The sequence below is a fragment of the Bos taurus genome, chromosome 6 (assembly GCF_002263795.3).
Source record: "Bos taurus isolate L1 Dominette 01449 registration number 42190680 breed Hereford chromosome 6, ARS-UCD2.0, whole genome shotgun sequence".
Lineage (NCBI taxonomy): Eukaryota > Metazoa > Chordata > Mammalia > Artiodactyla > Bovidae > Bos > Bos taurus.
In genome coordinates this window covers 40,024,937-40,050,796 of record NC_037333.1, presented here as the reverse complement: position 1 = coordinate 40,050,796, position 25,860 = coordinate 40,024,937, and the positions used below count along the sequence as shown (strand labels likewise).

At 35.0% G+C, this 25,860-nt stretch overlaps 1 protein-coding gene across 3 annotated transcripts in view; it reads right to left on the bottom strand.

The window, feature by feature from the left end:
• SLIT2 (slit guidance ligand 2) overlaps positions 1-25,860 on the bottom strand; it is a 406,423-nt gene that overhangs the window by 133,626 nt on the left and 246,937 nt on the right. For all 3 annotated transcript variants that reach the window (XM_005207790.5, XM_005207792.5, NM_001191516.2), the window contains exons 5-7: positions 21,322-21,393; positions 8,011-8,082; positions 1,754-1,825 (exon numbers count right to left, since the gene is read on the bottom strand). In XM_005207790.5, coding sequence (XP_005207847.1) covers positions 1,754-1,825; positions 8,011-8,082; positions 21,322-21,393 — 216 coding nt within the window. The remainder of the gene's footprint in view (positions 1-1,753; positions 1,826-8,010; positions 8,083-21,321; positions 21,394-25,860) is intronic.

Genomic DNA, 25,860 nt, shown 5'->3' with positions numbered 1-25,860 from the left:
GGACACCCAAAACTATAAATCAAAGCATCATTCCCAGAATCATCTATGACATAGTAATACCATTTTAGCCCTTTTTAGCTGATGTGCTCGATTCTAACCCAATAACAGTAATGGATATTAAAACATGGAACTCAGTCCAGAAAGATAATTGGACCATAAAAATGGAATTTTTAAGTAGCAATGATAATATAGAATAATGAAACAACCAAAGCAAGGGAATTTAAAATTAGATGACTGTTTTACATTCTCCTTGAGCCTGAAGATACAGAACAGACTGTCTTCCATCGAAACTAGATGGCATGCCACAGGACAGAAAGGGACATTTGGGGAAGGCTGGGTGACCTCTGGTGAAGCTTGCTAGGAGGTCAGTGGCATCTTTTGGAAACTACAAAGCACATTCCACACCTTTGCTCTGTAAGTGTTTCCATCTAAACCAAGCACATTATAGTGATGCGATTAGATGCATATATATTTGAAATGAGAAAACAATATAAAATTTTAAAAACCTGAATAGTATGACAAACTGTAGTGGATTTTTTTTACATGAAAATAAGACTCACTATCAAAAATGCAGATGGCAGAGTTTCTGCAGTCTTAATGGCTTTAGTTTTTCACAGATTGAAAGCTTGATCAATTTGTTTTTTAAAAATTAGCTAAAGTTAATGAGAAACCAATTTCATCAAATAAGAGTTTGAGTGAACTGGACCCACTGGGCCAGATTAGTCTCAATCTGATAGCCCCAAGAAAACAAAATTTAGTTATATTTGCTTACTTTTGGAATGATTTTATTTTCCTGAATATTTTTCCAAGGAAATTATAATGCCATCCCATGAAGACTTGATTTTAATGAGAAAACATGAATTAGTACTGACATCTAATTCATTAAAAAGTCGCAATTAAACTAATTTTTGATTAAAGAGAGAAAATAAATGTAACGCTTTGAGTTATAAGCCACTGTAAAAATGAAAGATATTTTCAAAACACTATCAAAATATATTTACCCTACTTAAACACACATTTTTTTTTAAAGAAGTCCACTGCTTTGGTTATGTTTCCCACAATTTCCCACATATTGTATATGATATACTTTTTATGTCAAGGTGATTCGTGACTGTGAAACCCAATTCAAATGAGATTTATCTCTGAAAATGCTTTAACTAAATACCCCACCCTGGGTTTTGAGGATTAATTCTGTTCTTAAAGAAAAAAAAAATAGCTATAGCAAACATTTTTATTAGAGAATAATTTTTATCCATCTAAAATATTTTAATGTCCATCTGTAACCCCTGAAAAGATATTTTAAAATATAAATGCTGACACAACCTTAATTATAGAAGCACTAAAGGGTGATGCTGTAATTTTACATTACAAAGACTGTTGGAGAGCCAGTTTAGCTTTATTAGGATTGCTTGCTGTACAGTAATAAAATCATAAAGATTTACCATTTATCATTTCTGACAGCCAATCAAGGAGTCTTCCATTTCTTAATGAAATGTGACCTCCACAATAGCTCAAAGTAAATGTTTTTCTCCCCTCCCAAACTTCCCATAACACATATTATTTAAAAGGAAGCTTTCAAGTTTTCAGAATAATAGTTCATTTATTTCAATATTATATCGAGAACTTTTTAAAAAGTGGTGTTTCCCTTGTCTAGCCCACGATGAACTAGTGGTCATCTTCTTTACTTGCTAAAAATAGTACTTAAGGAGAATCAATTGATTAAATTGATTTTATATATATTGAAGCTACTTACAAAGTCCTAAGTTTAGGCATATGGTTGAAACTTGCCACAGAAAGTCTAGTAATGTTGTTATTGTTGAGAGTGCTGTAGAATAAAAAAAGTCAGAAATTTTAGATATGAAAATTTACTGATCATTCCATATGTTAACACAGAAAAAACTTCTTGTGATTATGCAGAACAAGTATCTGGTAAAGATGGCATCAAGGAGGCACTATATTATACACAAGATGACAAATAAATTTCGTACTTTAACATACTGCTATGCATTCATCAAATACTTACTGCAAACCTACGACTTTAGCCACAGTATCTTTGACCATGTAGCTTTATGCACTTTGTGCCTACATGTCTACTTCTGATATTGGTTAAGGAATGAACATGAGCCATTAGAATATCAGACAATAAAAATAATTGAAGAGTTACAGTTCCTTGAAGGGTATTATGTATTATTAGTGTCCACGAGTAAACAGACCCATTTGAAGTCTCCAGCTGAAATCTCACATCAATAGCACAGAATCAGTTCTGTCAAGTCCTGCTAATGGTTCTTTCCTGTGGACATCAGCCACTGTTGAAATGTGAGTAGGAAGAATGATATTTATATTTGGTATTTGCATTGAGTAGAAAAGACGAGATATGCTGTAGCAATATAGTAAAAGCTTAACATACTCTAGCAGTTTTTATTTCTTTCTTTATTTATATGGCTGCTCTGGGATGAGGGAAGCAGGATCTTTAGTTGTGGCATGCAAATTCTTAGCTGTTCGTGTGCCATCTAGCTCCCCTACTAGGGATGGAATCTAGGACTCTTGCATTGGGAGCATGGAGTCTTAGCCACTGGACCTCAGGGAAGTCCCTTAGCAGTTTTTAGTTGTAGTCACACATCCTGTTCCTCGTTTAGTGCTGTGTGGTTGTGATCATGGTTTCTTGAAGCTAGAGTCTTGAACAGGGATGGTCAAGGGAGATACAGTGAAAATAAATATAGTCTTTGCTTGGCTCTAAATTGTCCTACTTTCCCTCTAACACAAGCATTGTCAGTTGTATTATTACTACTATCTCTACTACAGCTATTACTCATTCATTCATCAAACATTTCCTGAATGGCTCTTATTTTTATGGCAATATGAAATTTCTGAACATAAACCAGGCATAAAATCCTGTCTTAAAATAGCATACAATTAACTGTGGAAACCAATTACACAAATTACAAAAACTTAGAGTTAATAAGATTTAGAAGACAGAGTTCTTTTTTTTTAGTCTTACTGTGACAAGACAGTGAGAAAGATAGTTATCCCAGCAATGGGTGAAAAATGTAGAAATGATTCCAGTACAAAGAAGATACAGTAGGGTGATGATTACATAGGACAAGTTGCTGAAGGAGGCAGGAAAGATGGTTCTTTGGTTACAGTTGGATGCTGTTTGATACTTGAGAAGTGTCTGAATTAGACATTGTGCATTCATTTGTCTACAGAGGCCAGACAGGAAACATACATGAGAGAAGTAGGCTGCTTGTAAAGAAATAAAATGGGGAAGAGAGATGGAGAAGAGCAGACAGACAGCTGGGGACGACGAGGAGCTTGAGGATGGTGATATTCTTTGTTGTAGCAGCTAATATTCAGCTCTGATGAACTATTGCTCTGCTGTGATGGAAAGCTGCCAAACAATCTGATCTGCTCAAAAGAAGCTAGAAATGGAAGGAAGCTCTTAGACCAAGGTTCCTAATTTTTAAATACTGGCAACTCAAATGTTTCAGAGACTCCATGGGCTATGGGGCCAGTTCTGCTTGGGCTAAGCAAGATACACTGAGGTCACTTTAGACTAGCTGGTGGCTATGGTTATCAATGGTGGGATACAGGGTATTCGGGAGTCAAGGAATTAACTTAAATTTCTCCGTAAAGCAGGATGCGATAGCTACAGATCTAGAACATGCATGGATTCTTTTTACTATCCAGTTTTGGAATGTATTGAATGATGTAAGAACTAATCTGACTGATTAGAATCAAGTCACATAGAAAAAAAAAAAAAACCCCGCTGAATGAAGGACCTATAAAGCACTGAATTGGTTGACTTACGTTATCTAAAAGCTTTTAGTATTTCCCGGTACTCAAGTGAAATGAGATTTTTCTCAAACACCATTAAAACATATCTCGATGTCTGAAATAAAAGGTTTCACTTCTCAAAGGGATTTGCTTTAAATGACCCCTTTTCCTATCCTCAAAATTTATGCTGACTTTATATGGTTTAAATCTTCACAGATTTAATGTGACTGTTGGATAATGTGACTTTGGGGATAGCTTTTTAAAAAAATAATTCACACTCAGCAGATATGCATTAATTTTGAACTATAGCTTCTTATGCTGTGCTGTGCATAGTTGCTCAGTCGTATCCAACCGTTTGCAGCCCTATGGACTGTAGCTCACCAGGCTCCTCTGTCCATGGTGATTCTCTAGGCCAAGAACACTGGAGTGGGTTACCATGCCCTGCTTCAGGGAAACTTCCAAACTCAGGGATCTAACCCAGGTCTCCTGCATCGCAGGCAATCCTTCTTTACCCTGTGAGCCACCAGGGAAGCTGGTATAGAAGGGAAGCCATTAGTTTCTTATAATTACACACAAAAGAGTTTACATTGCACGCTGAAGCCAGTGGCTATCAATTTGAAGATTTCTCAAAATGTCAATTCATTTAATTCAACTAAAGAAATTATCTTAGTATTTTTATTTAGTGTTGATGCTGGCAAGGACTTCCCAGATGGCACAAGTGGTAAAGAACCCACCTGCCAATGCAGAAGACATAAGAGGGAAGGGTTTGATCCCTGAATTGGGAAGATCACCTGGAGGAGGGCATGGCAACCCACTCCAGTATTCTTGCCTGGAGAATCCCATGGACAGAGGAGTCTGGTGGGTTACAGTCCATAAGGGTTGCACAGAGTCGGACACGACTGAAGCGACTTAGCATGTAGCACGTATGATGCTGGCAAAGCAATACTGATGTTAATATCTGGTAACTGAACAATATGTGGAACCAATGAAATTATTTTGAAATTAATAATAAGTGTTAATTAGGTATAATAACATGCAGGTGTTATATAAATTCCTATTATGAAATAATGCAAATTTATATACTGCTTTACTTGTATAGTAAACTTGTATAGTTATACTTGTATAACACTTTTTCCTGTATGAAAGTCTATGTTCAACCTCAAGATTTTGTCTTTGTAATGAGAATATATTCATGTACAAAGGATATCCTGGTGGATAAATAAGAAATGTTAGTCTTGGTAATCATTTAGGCCCTCTCAGACTTCGATCTTGATTTATTCCTTCTTATTCCCTAGTGCTAAGCATAGGATTTGGCAGAGAGTCTGATATTGGATGGATATGACCACTATGTTTTAATTAAATTATGTCTATTGTATAGAAAAGAAAAATAAATAAACCATATAAACCTGGCAAGTCAAGGGATATATGTCATTTCTGAATCTCGTGTCCAAGGAAAATAAAATACTGATCTACAATTAGTTTCCAGTGTTACTTTTGACATAGTATCTTATTAGGAAAATAAACTCTAAATCCTATCAATGAGAATTTCCATAAAAAGTCAGTTCATTAAGAACAAACAAGTGATAAACTGTCTCCCTGCTTTCATCTACCTTGGCTTTTCCTTCTTGAACTTTATTCACTCTCTCCCTTAATATATATTTTAATGAAACGAATTTCCATCAGTGGCCTAGTGTGTTTACGCCCATCTTCTCCTGTTTGGCCTTAGTATATCTATACATTCACAAATGAATCACAAATTAACATTTTTAAAGATCTAAAACATTAGAAATCTGAAATTTAAGGTGATGTGCAAATTAATGCTCTTTCATTATTTCCACATAATAAAAAGATATCTCTTAAAGAGTCATGGATGATAGAAACAATCAAAATGGGTAACCTACTTTCTGAACTCTGTATTTAAAACAGGAGCTCTACATTTTAAAGGCCCCAGACCAACTGTTTATGATGGGTGAACTTTTGATTTACTTGTCAAGAGACTAGGAGATTAGGGCTTAACGTATTTAGTCTTTCCACTGCTCTATCCAAGTAAGCCTTAAATTCTTCATTAATTTTTTTCTCTAAAGGTTGGGTCAATCACAAGCATTTAAAAAATTAATATATGTTAAAAGAATGTCTGCTTGACTTTATACTATTTTAACACAAAACATTAAAATTCTTTGATAAAAATTCACATTTCCTTGTTTCGTGCTGATTTTAATTATTTTCTTTAACAAACAAACTCTGACCATTAGCTAGCTTTTTTGAGATCTACATATTAAAGTACTCAAAAGAGTTCCCAACATTTTGAATTTTTATTTTGACTCCATGAACCATGAGATATTTATCATTCTTTGGTATGTTTCATGATAGTGGATCTTACAAAAGTCATCTTTTAGATATTTTGTAAACCCAACAAAATATATGAGGTGACAGTGTTTTCTTGAATTTACTGCTTCTAAAAACAATGATATTAGTTTAGAACCAAAAAAGTAAATGAAGAGTTATTGTATTTGTGGGTAAAGTGTTTCCAGTGCTGACCACAGTACTTGGCACATAGCAGCTATTTCCTCTCTCTCTCTCAAATATATGTAGAGCACTCAACATATCCTCAATATATTACATATATATTAGTTATTTTATATCTAATAAGTATTTAAGTTCTTTTGCTTAATAATGAAATATTTTATGATATTCAATTCATTCAAAACATTTAGCAAATTTTTCATAAAGTGTTTGCTACCATTAGTAACAAATTCTTTGATTTGATCTGCGCTATTCAACTAAATAGTACATGTGGTCGTCTCTTCACATATGAGTTTAGTGACATTGACTATAGTTCAGATGTCAGAGCACTATCAAGAAATCATAGTTGTACCGCAGTTATTTTGACTTTGAAATAGCACTAGTGAACTTCCTATATTAAAAATGGCTCTGGAACACAATTTTAAAAGTGAACTTATAACTACAGTTTGTATAATAAGCACTTTAAATTTCTTATTCCTTTAGGATAAGGTAGATTCTTATCAACATTTCTCACGTGGTTAGAAAATAGTGTATATCCTTAGAACATTTTATTTCAATCAACTCATTCTTATATAATTTTTTTAAAATAATAACTGTATGTGATGCAGCTAAAATTAGTTTCATTTATTGACAATTAACACCAAAACCATATAGAAAAATTGTTAAAATAAGCCATCCTAGTTGAAACAATCAACTTTATTCAGAATTACACTCTGTTCTTCAAACTCAATTTATAAAGCAATGGGATCTTTTTTTGGAAGAATTTCACAATTTCTGGTAACTTTTAATACATGAACTAAAAATTCAAATCCTCTTCACATTTAATTTAGATTCAGACTGATGAATAAATTGAGTCAGGGGAGAATTATATCTTAGAACTATATTTTATTGGAGGGAGAAATTAGTAAGTATACTTAAAAAGTTAGAAAGGTGAATCTTTGGGGAAATTTTTCAGAAGTGTATAGGCGGCTTAAGCAGCTTTAGGAACTAGTTTTCATTAAAATTATTTTTCATTATAATTAACAATGTCATTAAAATTATTTTTACAATGTCAAATATCTGTAGAGATTATTCAGTTGCCTCTAATCAATTTTTCAGCAATGTCTATCCAGCAAGGAAGGACAGAAAATGCCATTTATAATTCAAATCTGTGTGTGGTACTTTATGAAGTCAGTAGACTTTAAAATGGACCTAATAGGCGGCTTATTAAATTTAGAAAGTACATTTTAAAATAACCTTACAAAGATGGTAAGCTATCTAGTTAAAATGATATTTTAAAATGAGAAATGTCTTTCCATCGCACAGCAACTAAAATATACCAACATATCAGCTCTTAAGGTTTATTTTTTATTTTTTGTAATTTTTCCTGTACAACCGATGCTATCTATATATATAGCAATTCTGGGAATTCTTACAAATCCTGTATATGAGCCTGTTTTACCACAAGGAGAAACACTTAAAAGACAATACGTGTGAACATGTGAGTGTGTTTCCAAAATTAGACAATTCTACCTAAGCATACAGATATGATATACAAGGTTTTGCACCCATACATTTCCACTCTTCTCTGCATTTGCTCTGAGTTATTTAAGGGCTTTCTCTTTCAGCAACCATTCTGACACAAGATTTCAAGCTAACAGATAAGCATCCACATTAGCACTCCCTAAACACAAAGCTCTGGTTAAAAGAGTAAGAGAAATAAGGGGTACTTACAGCACTTCCAGGTCCCGGAGAGCCCTGAATGCCCCATCTTCAATACAGCTGATGTGGTTGTAATCCAGTTGCCTGTTAAACAGATTAGAAGAATATGTAAAAGACTGGACACTAGCAGGGTTAGGTGAAACGAAGTCTCCTGAAGGGTCTCTCAAGCCCTAGCCGCAACAACCAAAATGCTCTCACAAATCCACTCATCTGCAGAAGAATGTCACAAGCCATTCTGGCCTCGGTGCCGCCACTGAAATCTCTTTTTGTTCTGAACTGTCTGTGCAAATAGCAGCCCTCAGAAAGCGCCAGTAAATAATAACTGCACCTTATATTAAATGCCATAGGAATGCAATTTCATTACATCAAGAAAAGCTATCCATTAAGAGCTTTCAGCGTCATCTTGCTGAAACAATTTCATTAAGGTAAAGGACTGTAAATCACTTAATGTCACATGCACCCCTCAGTGACCTAACAGAATCCATTTATCAGAGAAGCCCAGCTGCATGTTAATTTCACTATCCTTGGCAAGAACGAGCAAGACTACTTTTAGGTTTCCTTCTTTTAAAAGCAGCTTTCCTTCAAGAACTTCAAATCAAGAAAGAGAAATGACACCCCATCTATCTCCTTGCTATTCCCAACTAGGCATATACTTTACAAAGCGACCAGTTGTTTCATATTAAGCTTCACTGTTTCCATAATTTGCACTATCATTAATGGTGAATCCACAGCACTGTAAATATTACAGACTTTTCAGTTAAAGAGCTTCTCAAATTATACCACTCTCCAGAAACTAACTTTTTAGAAAACTAAAAAAAAAAAAAAAATTTCTTTTCTCAAAGACACTGATTTCGGCCCTAAACACGAAGAAACACATACTGCAGCAAGATTAAAATTCTACATATATCTGCAGTCAAACATTTAAAGCTGTATTAATTCATTCTAAATAACACAAAACTCAAATAAGTAAATCTTCTCCAGCAGTTATTATTCACTTATTAATGTTTAAAGATTGAAAATAAAGCCTGTTTCAAACTTCAGTTTGCTTTCTCCTACCGATTGTTTGGGGAATTAAAATTTCCTTGTTCATACTAAGGAATTTACTTGGTTGAAACAGACAACTAAGTATTAAATCCCACTGCCTTCTTTTTTCTTAAACAAATAATCAGCTTTTATCTAAAATTTAGTAGCCTGATGTTTTTAGTGATATTATTGTTCTTATAAAGAAAAAGTATTTTAATGTTTCACTTGAGATAGAAACCAAATGGTTGATGATATAGGTGAGTTGTCAGCCTTGCATGCATTGGGAAGGGAGGTACATAAATAGGGTAAGCCTATGACCCTAATACAAAGATTAGGATCTTTGTATTATTTCACGTGTAAGATTCACCAAAAAGGCTAATTCACATTTGAGGTTTGTTCTTAGGGGAACTGTTTGAAATAGCTGTTTTTCTCACAAGGCAATTGAATAAAGGTGCAACGATTTAATTCAGTGACTTTCAGAGGGCCTCTTCAAATTCCCTACTTTAAAAATTATGTACATAGAGAATGTCTCATGAAATATACATCTCATTTTTAAGAAGGTCTCTGGGGGACACAATCATACAGGAGGCTACCTTGATGCCATGCAAATTGTGTGATCTAAGACGTGCAATATAAAAAAGGTGAGCCCTGGAGAAGATACAATTTTATTGCCTGTATAAACTAAGGCTTTCCCCAAATAACAGCTACCACTCATGCAACTGTAACAGCCGAAGACATCTCTGCTTATTAGGAAGTATGCAGACGTATAATTTTATTTTCTAAGAAGACTTTTAAAGACTCATGATGTAATACGGTTGCTGCGTTTCCAAGAAAACACTTACATTCTGGAGCACTTTTGATTTTTACAGATTAAATTCATTTAACAATTAAGTTAATAGCCTTTTTTTTTTATTTTAAAGTGCTAAATATATATCTACACTACTATTCTCTAACCTCTTGAACAATTTATCAAAGCCATTTAAATTAGTACAATGGCATGAAGTGTTACCCTTGACACACTACAAAAGAGAAATTGTTTCCAGACAAATTGGCAAAATCTTTTAATGCTATCAAATTTGCCTAATGCAGTCTCCAGGTTAATCTGTAAAAGGGTGAGCTGTATGTTTGCCCATACCTTATTATCCTTAGCTGTCAATGTATAAATCAGTGCTGACACAGCTTCTTTTAAATCATGCATACTATACACAAAGGGGAAGCCCTAGCTTGCCAGAAAGCACTCAAGCAAATCTTGTCCTACAAGTACTGAAAGGCAGATTACTTTCTATATACCACCAGAAGTTGAGACGCTGGTGGAAACTTTCCTAATTTCATCCCTCTTTAACATTGCTCCTGATTATATGCTTCTTCTGATTCTTAACAGAAGTCTAAGCCCTTATTGGCACTAAAACATTACAGATATTCGGTTCTTATATGACCAAATTCTTCCCTAAAAGATTCCTGGATGCTGTCATGTCTCGGGTCAAAAAAGGTATTTTATGAAAACATTACTCATTTGAAAGGATAATGAAAATCAAAGCAGACAATTTTTTCATCAACAATAGATTTTTTTAATAGTCAAAGTTACGTTTATGCAAAGTACTGTACTCATATGATTGCTCATGAGAAAAATCTCTGCACAAATCTCTGTTTATCTGCATATGGTTCAAGATAAACAGTGTCAAAGCTACACAAAAGTGTAATTTATTTCAGAGTTTCTGGACTATTTTTCTGCACCTTGTTTCTCTCACGCTATTCACTTCCTTCACCACCTTTTAAACCCTGGGCATTTCTGCTTTCTATAAACAGGAAAGGATGTGGTCAGCCACAAGTTTAGTGACACATTTAGATGTGATTACACACTATGCCATTGAATTGTTCGAAATTAAATAATTAATAAGAGGAAAACTTTTTCACTTTTCCAAGAAGTAATGTTATAGCTATTTATCCAGACATAAGGTAACGTTGTTGATCTATGGATGATAAGAGTACTGGGTGTCTCTCACAGCTCAAGGGTCCTTTTCTAACATGGCCTACTTTCCAGGGAAAAGCGAGCTAGCACTTTTCTCATTTTCCTGGGAGAAAGAATGGTATGGATAGGACCACTGGTGGTTTCCTTTAGACTTCTAACTTGCATATTCTCATCCAGGCTGCTGAGTCTTCTCCTCCTTATTTTCTACCTCCAACCCTCCTCTTTGCTTCTGTTCAAATTCCAAATCCCCCCTCCTTCTGGATCCATCACTGTCCTAGTTTGTATGTGTGTGGTTTGAAGCAGCGGTTTTATCTTTAATTTCATGAAAATGATGTTGTTAAAAACATACTGTTTTTCAGTCACGAAGTCATGTCCAACTCTTCGCAACCCTGTGGACTGCAGCATGCTAGTCTTCCTTGTCCCTCACCATCTCCTGGAGTTTTCAGATTTCTCTCAGCATTAACACTCTATGATTCTATTTTTAATGGTAACTATTCGTCTTCTGATACTCTAGAATAACTCTAGACTGCTTATTTAATTTTTTCTAGCAATGCATTCGACAATGCAGCACACGTTTATCAAGTGATCACTCTATGCTTCTCTCACATAAAATTTCTAAAGCTGATCTGCTTTTCTTTAAGACTAAAAATAATTTAGCCTAGTTTCAGATTTTGATTAATTTTTGGTATGAAAAATAATATATAATTTTGCTAGATATAAATTTTAACAAAGAGGTATATTAAATGACAAAAAGTTTGTACATTTGCTTACTTGGCATCTTAAAACATAACTGGAGACACTGTATTCTGTTGCTTTTTTCCCTAGGATTTCCTGTTTTCATTGTTAAAAATCTATATACCATACTGTTTGAATTACACATACAAAACACATCTTCCTGCATTAACTTTAGTTGGTTTTGTCCTTATCCATAGAAAATTCATATTTCAGTGCAGTGTCCAAGTAATAAGATCTTATTATAAATTGATTTTCTTTTTGTAAAAATTAGAACACCGTAAAATATACTTACCTCTGAAACAATAGTGAACATAAAAAATCTTTAATAATTTCTAAGCCAGGCAGAGTCTGTACAGAGTGTCAACAAAATTGTTATGACTAGGTTCCAATTTTGCCAGGGTTTTTTAGGTATGAGAAAGTTTCATTCATATTCAACTCACTACTGCAAGATGACAAACTCCAAGAATTTAGTTGACTTAAAACACATCAAAGTGATTAGAATCAGTATGAGAGAATAACAACATTTCGCTAACCTTATAAAACATAAATGTAATGGGAGAAAAAGAAAAAAATGCTGGTAAGGATATGGGCAGAATCTGTTCTATTTCTTCCCTTGTATGTATCAAGTTCAGGTAAATATGAGTGTCTAAATATACAAATCTTATGCCAATAATGATTGTGAAACAAGTAATCCAAGATATAAGTTATAATATGCAGAGGGCTTGAGACAAATTTAAATTAATCCATCCTAAAGAGAAGTTTCTGCAACTATATCATTTACCTCGGCATGAAAGCACAACTGTGTTAGCCTGGGCATTAGTGAAGAAAAAAACCAAGGAAAGAACTTTCTGAAAAATCTTAAATTACTTACATTATTTGAGAATTTAACCCTTTTGCAATGTTTCAAGTAACACTTTGTTTTCCTCACAGGAAGAGAGAATCTCAGCTTTTATTGGAATAAGCCATAGTATAAAGTTATATCCATTTGTTAATTTATTAGGAGGAAGTTCAAGGTAGCTCTAAGAGACATGATAATACACACTGGAGGAAAGACAACTAAACTGACCTTCCAGTTCTGGTAAATCTAAATAAACTAATCAGGGAGGTCAAAATAGAAACTGACAATAATAACTGCTAGCATTTATTGAACGCACATTAAACAGCAGGGTCTTTAGACACTCCCATCGTATTATTCCTCACAATTACTTGAAAAGGTAGGTATTATCGTTATTTTGATTTTACAGATAAGAAAAGAAGGCCCACAGAAGTTAAAGTTATGCAAAACAAGTAGTAAATGTTTAGTGAAACCTCGATTCAACTTTAAATCTATGTATTGTTGAAGCCCTCATTAGACACAGGTGGCTAGGAAGAGAGATTCAGTAGCTATTCATTCTGCAAATAGAGGTTTAGGCTGAATTTCTAAAGGCAAATTTTCAAGGAAGAAGTCAGCAGAAGAAGAATATTACAGAATTTCAGAGAAGGAAGAGATTGCCCTAGGCGAAAATAATAGTGTGAGGGAGAAGAAAAAATCCCTTAATCCCTAAAAAATGGGTAGAATCCAGTAAGACAGAAATAAAAGTGGGTATTCCCTATGGAGGAGACTGGTTCAAAGAACAGTTGTGAGCCGAGGCTCTATAATGTTCCGAGTAAATGTCTGCAAGACAGAGATCATTCTGATTTGAGCAAAGAACTTGTGCACAGATTCAGTGGGAGAGGGGGCTGTGAGCCTGCACAGGTCTCCGAATTTTGGGACCATTATGAATATCTAAAGAGACTAGATGCAATTCCATTGGGTAAAACTCACTGTTCTCTCAGAGAATAGCCTATATTCCTATAGACCCTGTAGAACTATTGTGGACAATATTCCATTAAATTCCCAAGGCTTTACCATGATGCCTACAGCAAAGCGTTTTGTTTTTGTTTTAATAAGTGGAATGATTTTCAACCAGGAAGAGATGGGATGAAAAACAATGTTTTATGTAAACAAAATTTGGCTGGAACATTGAAATTCCCTAATGAGAATATAGACTGGAGATCAAAACTCAATTAGCAGGTTATTGTAATTGTTCAGAGGGAGAAAAGTATGGCTGGCTGTCCAGGGTTGGGGAAGCAAAAAACAGAAAGATCTATTCTGTCTCAAGAACAACATGCAACCACTGAAAGATCATGACAATGGCTACTTTATACATATGTGAATCAGATTCCCAACTCTTCAATCAAAATTTCTTGTATTTTTTGTTTTGGTTTGGAAAATGATTATGAAGATATGCTATATAGATTCATCTACATGAGAAAATGCTATCAATAAAAAGAGTGCTAAGGCACCTGGAGACCGAGCAAAATGCAAAGCTGGAGAGGTTACTGGTAACAAACTTGCCCATAGTTACTGGGGATTATCACAAATCAGTGTACTTTTTTACAGTGAGTACAAAGCAGGCAATTTACAGGACCGTGGACAGTTCCCATGGTCCTGACTATGGCGTCTGCCGAGTTCCTGATACACTTTAAATTTTAGAACCCAGATAACTGTGTTACAGGTTATCCCTTATGACCATAGGCAGCAATCTAGATGTTCATGAAAGTCACTTAGTTGTGTCCAATTCTTTTCAATCCTGTGGACTACACAGTCCATGGAATTCTCCAGGCCAGAATACTGGAATGGGTAGCCTTTTCTTCTCCAGAGGATTTTCCCAACCCAGGGATGGAATCCAGGTCTCCCGTATTGCGGGTGAAATCTTTACCAGCTGAGCTACAAAGGGAAGACTTAAAATAGATGTTAAGAGGTGCTCTAGTCCTCATATCATAAAAATCAATCTCATTTGCTATCTATATAATGAAGAATCATCTCCACAGATACATTAGGAAGGTTCTATGCCTAAGAACCATGTGTGGTATTTATTCTAAAACTAAGGATGACAGGCCCCTTGAATGAGAAATCAATCTCCCCTTCAAAGTCTCTCCAGTCTCAGGCTCACTGAAAACACTCTAGGAAGGAGCTGAGAGCAATAAAAATCACAATTTTAACTTTATACAAATGGATCTTCTTTTTGATTATGGTCAACATCCTGTAAATATGATTTAACTTACAGGTCAAAGATAAGGTAAGTCTTGCATTTGAATGGTAAAATATATAACACACTCTTTGATTGTTAGGGCTTCCCTGTTGGCTCAGACAGTAAACACTTGCAATGCAGGAGACCTGGGTTCTATTCCTGGGCCAGGAAAGAATAGAAGGGAATGGCAACCCACTCCAGTATTTTTGCCTGGGAAATCCCATGGACAGAGGAGCTTGGTGGGCTCCAGTCCACGGGGGCTGCAAAGAGTTGGGCATGACAAAGCGACTAACACTTTCACTTTCTGATTGTTACATATTGATTCTCTATTATGTGGACAACCCTTGTTCCTTTATTATCATGAAGTATGAGGCTCTCCTGGTGGCTCAGTGGTAAAGAATCAGCCCGCCAATGGAGGAGATGCAAACTTGATCTCTGGATGGGGAAGATCCCTTGGAGAAGGAAATGGCAACCCACTCCAGTATTCTTGCCTAGGAAATCCCAAGGACAGTGGAGCCTGGCAGGCTACTGTCCATGGGGTTGCAAAAGAGTCGGACATGACTTACTGACTAAGCAACAACAACATGAAGATGAGAGAGGAAAGGAGAAGAGTAGATTGATATTTAAAAATTGGGAAGGGTGGGCAAAAAAACAAAATATATGTCTTCCTGTGATTTACTATACAACTGTGAATTTTCCTCCTATGGGTTTTAAATGATCATCCATCAATAAAATAAATTGAAGATGATAGAGTTTCAGAAAAAAATTTCTAAATAATATAATAGTGTGTAACAACATTTAGATTAACCTTCTTTTTCCTATTTGCCAAATCTTATCACTAATAATCAGTGCATCCCAAATAGTTTTGTTTCTTAAAAAGCCAGTCATGCATTCTTGTTTCCCAAATGACACCATGACTTACTCAAAGAGAACCAAGTTAAATCATCTTTTAACTTAAATTCTTGTCTTTAAATCAATATATAGTAAAACATATAAATATTTTCCCCTCACCTATTTTAACCTATGAATAGTTTTAATAGAAAGAGGGAGTACAGTTGATAACAGATGAAAATTTACTAGAATTTGTATGATGCAAGCAGATAGAAAATGACTGTATTCATTTACAAATAGTAAAGTTTGGAATACAGAGTACATTTTGAAGATATACTGCAACATGAAAGAAGAATAAAAAACAGATATGATGTACTTTAAAGATACTATCTAAAATAATGCTTGTTGGAATTTAACTATTTTAAGTATTCAGGTCCTGCAACGCAGGAGACCCAGGTTTGATCCCTGGGTTGAGAACATCCCCTGGAGAAGGGAATTCCAGTATTCTTGCTTAGAGAATTCCATGGACAGAGGAACCTGGTGGGCTACAGTCCATGGGGTCACAAAGAGTCAGACACGACTGAGTGGCTAACACTTTCACTTTTGCAATCTTAATAACTATTGTCAACAATTTGAATTTTAAGTTCATAAATTGGTGTTTTTTGTTTAAATCTTGGGATAACATGAGTAGGAATTATTTCACATAAGAACAAGAGACTCTTGGAAAATTTTTGAACTCATTAAATGCATACTTAGAGAATAAGCTTGCAAGTCTTAGCGATAAAGAAAAATTTAATTTGAATATTCTCCTAAATCATTCAATTAAAAGGAAAAGTATATTTCAATCATTCAATTGAAATATACTTGTAAACAAAACAGTGCCACAATGTAACATGTCTTCGTTCAGAAACTGATCAGGAGATAGCCAAGACTTTATTAGTCAGTGTTACATATATTAAATATATACACAAATTTATCAAGAAAAATAACATAAACAGTGATTATCACTTCGGTAAGGCATCATTTGGTAATGATACAGTATCAGTACTTTCATTCACACTTGATTGGAGAGTTCAAAAACACAGATGTAAATCCTATATAAATTGGCTGCCAGTGACTACTATAAACACTATTAGATAGTTGATATTTTGATATGATCTTGTTATTCTCAGATCTCACTGTCTCAAATGCTGGGGGAAAAAAAAAACTGGTTTAAGTAGCAGATGGAGAAAATTGGGTAACAACATAAAATATAAAGGGTTTTAATCCAGTTTGGAAATTAATAGAGGTAAGCAAAAAAGTTATGGGATGTCCTCCCTGGAGATATTTAACAGCAAGATAAATGTCCATCTGTCTAGAATAGTTTTACTGTGGCTTGCCTGAAGGAAAAGGAATAAGATCTGCTAATTTGCAAAATTTCCACAGCATCAATTTCATATTGTCAGAATGTTGCCTTGAGCCTATTTAGCCAATCCGCAAGATTAAAGCGAGTGCTTCCAGTGAAAATCTTCTGATACCTGGAATTTACTCAGAATAAAGCCTGCCTGAATATGTGGTAACTCCAATAAACCCAGTACAGTGCATTAGACCAATATTTTAGACAGTGCTATACAAAATATCAAGGTCTTCTCTGTAGCTCAAATGGTAAAGGGTTTGCCTGAAATGCAGGAGACCAGGGTTCAATCCCTGGGCTGGGAAGATCCTCTGGAGAAGGGAATGGCAATCCACTCCACTATTCTTGCCTGGAGAATCCCAAGGACACAGGAGACTCGTGGGCTACAGTCTGTGGGGTTGCAGAGAGTCAGACATGACTGAGCAACTAACACTACACAAAATATTATCCTGATGCAACTAAAGCACATATTTCTTCTGTAAAGCCTCTGTTTTCTCTTTTATCTCTGAAAGACTTGAATACTAGCCATCATGGGACCAGGAAGGCTTGTCCAAACTGTAAATGAACACTGGCATGATATACAGGACAGAGCATTATGCCTCTCCTTCCCACACTGAATGGGCTTCCCTTGTGGCTCAGCTGGTAAAGAATCTGCCCGCAATGTGGGAGACCCCGTTTTGTTTCCCTGGGTCAGGAAGATCCGCTGGAGAAAGGATAGGCTTCCCTTTCCAGTATTTTTGGGCTTCCCTGGTGGCTTAGCTGGTAAAGAATCTGCCTGCAATGCTGGAGACCTGGGTTCGATCCCTGGTTTGGGAGATCCCCTGGAGAAGGGAGAGGCTACCCACTCCAGTATTCTGGCCTGGAGAATTCCATGGGGTCATAAAGAGTCAGACACGACTGAGCGACTTTCACTTTCACTTCCCACACTGAATATTCATAATAATAATAATAATGTCAATACTTATGGACTTTAACTGAGTCATTACTTGATGACCTACATTTACCCTTTTAATGACAATATGAATTAAAATTTACTCTCAGTGCTAATATATTTTACTAAATACTTTTCTTAACTTTTAATGATAAAACTAAACTTCAGACAGAGTCCCATGAAACTTAATTTCTTTGAATAATGTACTTTGATCTATTGTTTAATTAACTATAAAATTTTAGAAAATTTTAAGTATGATCCTTTTTAATTAACTAAACCTATAAATGCATTAAGGTGTTTCAAGGTTGTTTCCATGGTCTTTCACACTTTTACATGGAAGCCAGTGAGAGTAGCAGGAATAAATTGTTCTTTGACCATCATCATTCAGCGTCCACATAGTTTCTTAAGCCCCCTTTCCTCCATAAGAAAAGAAATCTCCGAAAACAAAGTCATTTGGATGCCATTCTACCCAGCTTTCTCCATATTCGGATTGCTATGCTTTCTGCTAGCGCTGCTATTCCGAATTAGTACTGGTTCACCTTAAAGATACAGACATATTCCTTCCATCACACATGCACACACACATTTCATTGCACTTTAATTTTATCTGCCAATCTCTTCAAAACCCAGAATTCAGGCTTTGAATAGGTCTTAATAAATTCTTACTTTCTCAATCTGCTTTTATTGACCAATATACAGTATGAACCAAACTCCTCGAAGATTTCTGTATATTTTCTTTCCAGTAATTCTTTTCTAAAGTATTCCCTGATAACCTCAAGCAACACCTTTATCTCTTTCTTTCCTCAGTATCTGTGGCACTTCACAATTTAAATCAGGGTCTTGCATAGATTTAGTACCTTCTGAGATATATATATATATACACACATATATATATATATATATATATATATATATATACACACACACATATATGTATATTTTTTCTACTTTGCAGCTTAATGTCTAATTGGCCCATGGTCTATCTGATTTCTAACTAATATTGCAGATTAGTCCATATTCTAATTTTCTCTCTCCTCAGTACCTTTTTTCTCTAATAATCACAAGTGCAAGCAATTATTATATTGATTTCATAAAAGTAAAAATTAAGGCTCAGTGAAGTTTAATGAATTGTCATGTTTACAAAACAAACAAACAAAAATAGCAAAATATTCTGAGACTCCAGTCCTAGGCTTATCTCATGGTTTTTAAATAATTGTGTTTAAACTGGAAAAGGGGAAATGATATAGTGGGGGAAAATATTTTCCAAATCCCACCAAATCAATGATGCATTCCTCAAAGTACATTGGTCAGTATCTCACTTTTCTTTTTATCTCTAAACTTTTAGAATTGCATTTTTAAAGAAGAAACAAAGAGGAATTAAGGAAGAATTCCACCATGACTGGTAGCTCACTCCCAAATGCATCCTTAAACATGAGAGAAGGATTACTTGCAGACTTGGATTCCCTAAATATCGTTACTAAGATTAAAAGCCACCTGTTTTCAGGCTTTAGAGAGAGTACTGTTAAAAGACTGCAAGAGGCATTCCCAAAGGGTGGTCAGCTTTGGCCATTACTGTCCTTTCACAGAGACATATAGACAACTTTAGTAGGTGCTACATAGGAATCTTTATGTTGTTCTGACAAGAGATAATATACAGAGGCAGTTTTGAACACCCTATATCTCTGAATCTACTTGAAGATTTCCCCCAGTATTCATTAGAGATTAAATCTAAGCAAATAAAATCTCTTTAACATGTAAATGGCCAGGATTTTGATGGTGCTATATATTTAGAGGTTTATATTTTTCTATCTCTACCTGTACACTTAGAAAGTACAAATTTAAAACAAAAACCATAAGACTGTTCTATACATCAGTGTCTCTTTTGCTGTCTCGTACACAGGGTTATTGTTACCATCTTTCTAAATTCCATATATATGCGTTAGTATACGGTATTGGTGTTTATAGAACAGTCTTATGGACTCTGTGGGAGAGGGAAAGGGTAGGAAGATTTGGGAGAATGGCATTGAAACATGTAAAATATCATGTATGAAACGAGATGCCAGTCCAGGTTTGATTCATGATACTGGATGCTTGGGGCTAGTGCACTGGGACGACCCAGAGGGGTGGTATGGGGAGGGAGGAGGGAGGAGGGTTCAGGATGGGGAACACATGTATACCTGTGGCGGATTCATTTTGATATTTGGCAAAACTAATACAATTATGTAAAGTTTAAAAATAAAATAAAAATTAAAAAAAAAACTAAAAATAGAACTACAAAAAATAAATAAATAAAACAAAAACCATTTACATTGAAAAGAAGACATAGAGGCCATAGCTTATAGCTTTATAAACAGTCGTCTTCTTTGACGAAGGAAAACATCTGTCTCACATTCACTACTTGAGAAATGTTGGATTCCACCATGGAGAATTCTGAAAGTAAGTTAATTCTTGAAAGAGTTTCTGCCCCGTTTATTACAAAGGTAAGAAACACTGAATTCCTGATAGTTAATCTCAGCACACAGGGGCTTTTCCCTTTACATTCCAAACTAACGTAGAAGCTAAAGAAAACACTTTACATCCTAGTTTCATAGTCAGTCAAAACCCATCGTTTTAAAAGATTAATATGATACTTTAAAATTTATTAAGATACATATCCATAATGTTAGGGTTGCCACTGTAATCTTAGATCTGATATGTAAAGAGCTATGTGCACTTACAAAACAACACATCTACACAAGACACTAGATTAAAGATTTAACAAGGAAAAATACAGAGGTTTCTTTTACTTTGCTTTTTAAAGAAGGCTATACATACATTCTTTCATAAAGATAAAAGGGAAAATCTAAGTAAAGTATTCACACAAATTGAAAGACACTTTTCTCATTCTCACACTTCAGAATTTAATAAAAATGGTGATCTAAAAGCTATTTTAAAAAGCTGTAGCTCTAGGCCACAGGTATCTCTAACAAGAAAATATTATCTACTCTTTCCAGAAAAAAATAGTCTGCATTTCCAATAAACACCAATAACAAGTGAAAAAGGTACTATTGAAATAAGCTCATAGTAAGAGGGAAGAAAATACATTATAAATGCCTTTTAATAAAATCATTTCTTTAGACTTCACAAGGTTAACCACAAGGTTTGAAGAACCTTGTGATAACAACTGTGGTTGTTATTTGATAACTTCAGTTTCAAGACATCTTCTAAACGAGACTTCCTTCAGATAACATGTAAAAATGATTCAAAACTTATTGTTACAAGTTCTCCTAAGGAAGCATAAAATGCATAAGCTTTCACCATTTCTTTTCTGACACTTTATTTAATATGAATTAAATTTGGAAAATGGATAACTTTAAAAACAACAGTATCAATTAGAAAAAATACTTACAGATTTTTAATATCAACTGCCCCACGAAAAGCTTTCCTTGGAATTGCCTGAATCTGGTTTTCACTGAGGTCACTAAAAAAGACAAGGGATAAAAGATCAAGTTATAAATATGATTTAAGAGTTATTTTAATAATTATTGAGAAGTGATGTCACTTTCCAAAAAAGAAAGCTAAAGAAACACTAAATCATTATAATTAAATTAATAGCATTAGATGCAATTTCTAATACAAATATTTCATATTTCTAATAGAAATTAAAAATTTGGACAAAATAGTCTCTTGAAGTAACTTTTCAGATCTTTAATTCATAATAAATTATTAAATATGGTTCTCTTAAATTTAAAAGTTGATTCACTTCTGTGTAATAAAATATTTCTTTAAAACAAACAGTAAATTGTTCATAACTCAATTTTAAAGGGTTCTAAAGAAATAGTACTTGATATTTCCCCAACACCACCGATATAACTTAAGAAGTATACAGGAAAATAGTTCCTTTTAACATCCTAGAGAAGACTGGGCAAAACTGATAAAACCAGGGCAGTATGATTAAGTTTTCATAGCACTTTAAGTAATCTTGAAAATGGAACATGGCAGTACCAGCCCAACAATAAAACCCACAGTTCTTGCATGAAATATTAACAGCACACTGATTTAAAACCTTCTTTAAATAATTCTATTATAACCATAAACACAGACCATCTATATTTGCATTTTAATTTAATCTGGAAATACATTTTAATCAAGGGAACAAAAAGCACTCTTTGAGCTGAAAGGAGAGTTTGTAAAAATTACTCATCTCATGAAATGGATCATTATTTTCCCTTCAGAGTTCAGACGCAATTCTATAAGCTCATATAGTATTATTAGCCTTAACAAGTAGGATATAAATACACAATGCAAGAAACGTCATCGAAAAGAGGAAATTTTAAATAACGCTACCACATAGCAGAAAGCTGAAACAGCAAATAAATAAAGTATTAAAGTAACAATGAAGGTACTAAAATTATCTTTAAAATTCAAAATAACCGATGCTCACGAAGAAAGGTGAAGCTACTGACCACGGGTGTGTGGTTGATGAAACAGAGCCATTTTCCAATTAAGCGAAGGCATACTGGACAAATTCATCGACAGCCTCTCCCCCAGTGCTTATGACCAGAGCTGGTCGCTCACACAGTTGCGACCACACAATAGAGAGAACTGGCTGATATAGAGATTTAGTGTGTGGTTTTGACCTCATGAGCACCAAGTTTTAAACAACTGAGATTTGCATTTATATCTCAATATCTGCAATGTTCAAATTAAGAAAAAAAAGGTTCGCTAAGCAATCTGTAGAAACAAACGTTAGTCTATTTAAAGAGTAAAAGTCCTTAGAAAAAAGAAAAGTACATATGTTTTATTCCAAACAGTGAGTTTGTAAGATACGCTTATGTAGGTGTTAATGTAGCCATTAATGTCCTAAGTGAACTGTTTTCAATAGCTTCAGTATATCCCTAAGAGTAATAAAATTTCATTTCCTTAAAAATCGCTTGTTTCTCCAGCTTGTCATTGATTCAGACTGACTTCCTTCCTTTGCTTAATTACATTGAATTAAGAATACATATTTAAAAGCCTTAATGCCAGAAACAGTACTCAAAGGAGGCTACTAAGCTAAGAGAAGGTAAGAGAGATGCTGCTACTGCTGCTGCTAAGTCACTTCAGTCATGTCCGACTCTGTGGAGAGAGATGCTAGACAAAGACGTTTCAGCCATTAAAAAGAATACATTTGAATCAGTTCTAATGAGGTGGATGAAACTGGAGCCTATTATACAAAGTTAAGTAAGCCAGAAATAAAAACACCAATACAGTATACTAACGCATATATATAGAATTTACAAAGATGGTAACGACAACCCTGTATGCGAGACAGCAAAAGAGACACAGATGTATAGAACAGTCTTTTGGACCCTGTGGGAGAGGGAGGGGGGTATTATTTGGGAGAAAGGCATTAAAACATATATAATATCACATAAGAAATGAATCGCCAGTACACGTTCGATGAAGGATACAGGAAGCTTGGGGCTGGTGCACTGGGATGACCCAGAGGGATGGTATGGGGAGGGAGGTGGGAGGGGGGTTCAGGATGGGGAACACATGTACACCCGTGGCAGATTCATGTTGATGTATGGCAAAACCAATACAATATTGTAAAGTAAAAAATAAAATAATAATTAAAAAAATAATAAGAAGTGAGGAGGGAAAAAACTGAGTTCAAGCAAATTTAAATCTAGAGCACTCCTTGAAAACCGATAGTGATTTTATGTTGTGCTTCTGTCAATTCAATGTTTTCTCATCATTTGTTTTCTTTTTCCACTTCTCCTAGAACAAAACAAAGACTGCTTCAGAGACTGTGTGAGTGAGTGAGAGTGTGTGTGTGTGTGTGTGTGTGTGTGTGTGTGTGTGTTCAGTCGTGCCTTACTCTTTGTGACACCATAGACTGTAGCCTGCCAGGCTCCTCTGTCCATGGGATTTTCCAGGCAAGATACTGGAATGGGTTGCCATTTCCTCCTCCAGGGCATCTTCCCAACCCAGGGATGGAGCCACGTCTCCTGCATCTCCTACACTGCAGGCAGATGGGTGCCACTGGGAAAGCCCAAGGTGAATAAAAATGGCAGAGATGCTGACTTCAGATTTTAGTCTTTTTGATCGCCTCAGGCAGAATTCTAGAACATAGGAAGGTTTTATTTTGCTAACACTTATCATCTTATCTTTTATATAACAGTGAGTGACAGTTAGGCTTGGAGCCTCAAGATCAATGTTCCATGGGTCACTGCCCCAGGAGTAGACTATTCTATGGGCTCTCTGCTCTTGTGCCCACCTCACTCTGGCAGCCAACTTCAGTTATGGATCTCAGTTCCCTTAAGTTAAGTGGGCAATGTTCATCCATGACAGGAAGAAGAACCTAAACAAGTTTTTAGTACCTTCTATATGCAATATTTAATTTTAGAAATAATACAATATCAAAATTTATATTTTAAACCACATAGCCATCTTGTAAAGTAGGTATTATTATTATCACTGTTATTTTTAATTATTATAAAGAAACCAAGCTTCAGAGATGTCAGATATTAGTGCTAAACAATGACACAGAGTGTTAAATTAGATATAGAGGAAATCCAGATAACTATTGAGTCAAGATGAGGGGATTTCTAAAGATGACACTGGGGGCTATTAAATCCATCTCAATATATCCTTTCTGTGACCTAAAACTTCAGAGATTTTTTTCTTAACTCATCCTAGCCTCTGATTTATTTCATTGGCATTTTTGTGTGAAATAAATGGCACAAGCAAGAGTATGGAGGTGCAAAGCAGAACTTTTCATGGGAGTAGCTTTTGTTCTGGTTTTCTTAGAAGGTGTAACATGCAGTGGAGTAATAAGAGATGAGGTTGGAAGGAGAAACCAGTGATGCGATTAGCAGATATTTTCGTACCCACTGAAGAGTGAGTTCTTTCAGCCACAGTGGTAGAAAGAGGAGAGTGGTGGATGGGAGCTGAGCAGATGTTCTTTCTTAAACTGTCAACAGAATTTAGCAGAATATCAGGGATCAAAGGCTCAAATCTAAATATCCAGATACAAGATTTTTATGATAGTTGGGGGAAAAGCAATGAGAATGTCAAACAATAGAATAACTGTTAATAAAAACATTGCTTATTTACTCTGACCTAGTTAAAGGATGAGGCATCTCCCACCCTTTACATAGAAAAGGTGCAAAAGATTGAGAGTGGTATCAAGGATGCATGAAGAACCAAACTTGGAAGCGAACTGTATGTGGATGTGGATTAGGCAAAAGAGAGAGAGGAGATATGAGTCACTTGTGACTTAGATTAGAGGAACCATTAACAAAATTGGGAAATCAGAATTTACAGTGTCTTTTGTGAGCTTGGTTGTGAATTTTTTTTTTTCAATCTCACTATAGAGATGTGATTTTTTTATCTCACAGTTTGGTGACAACAAAGAGAGTATAGGATAAGTAAAGCCTGAGTGGTACTATCTGAGAAGAGCGATTTAAAAGATCAGAGAAGTAACATTTATTGGAGACTTAGCTGACTCAAGCCACTTTCAAAATAAAAAAGGAGTTTTTGGAAATTTGATGGAAACAATTGAGCTCAATATTTCTCATCCTCTAGTGTTGGTATGGGTGGTTGACAGAAATTTAAGGAGAGGGTAAACATGCCAGAGGAATTAACAGCATGGACTACAGGCTGAGGCTATCTGAGGTTGAATTCTTTAGCTCTTCCATTTATTAACCACATGACCTTGGGATAATTGCTTGTGTTTTCTGTACCTCAGTTTCTTCATCTGTAAAATGAAACAATAACAGTGTCTATATTATAGGACTATTAGGTGGATTCAATGAAATCATATTCTTAAAGTGGTCAAAAACTGCCTGACATACAGTGACTACTATAGAGGCACTGGTTACATACATGTTACAGTTATTCTGTTAGGAGACTAAGGATATCTGCTCTGTTCCTTGAAAGACCATTGTAGGCAATGTGCAAT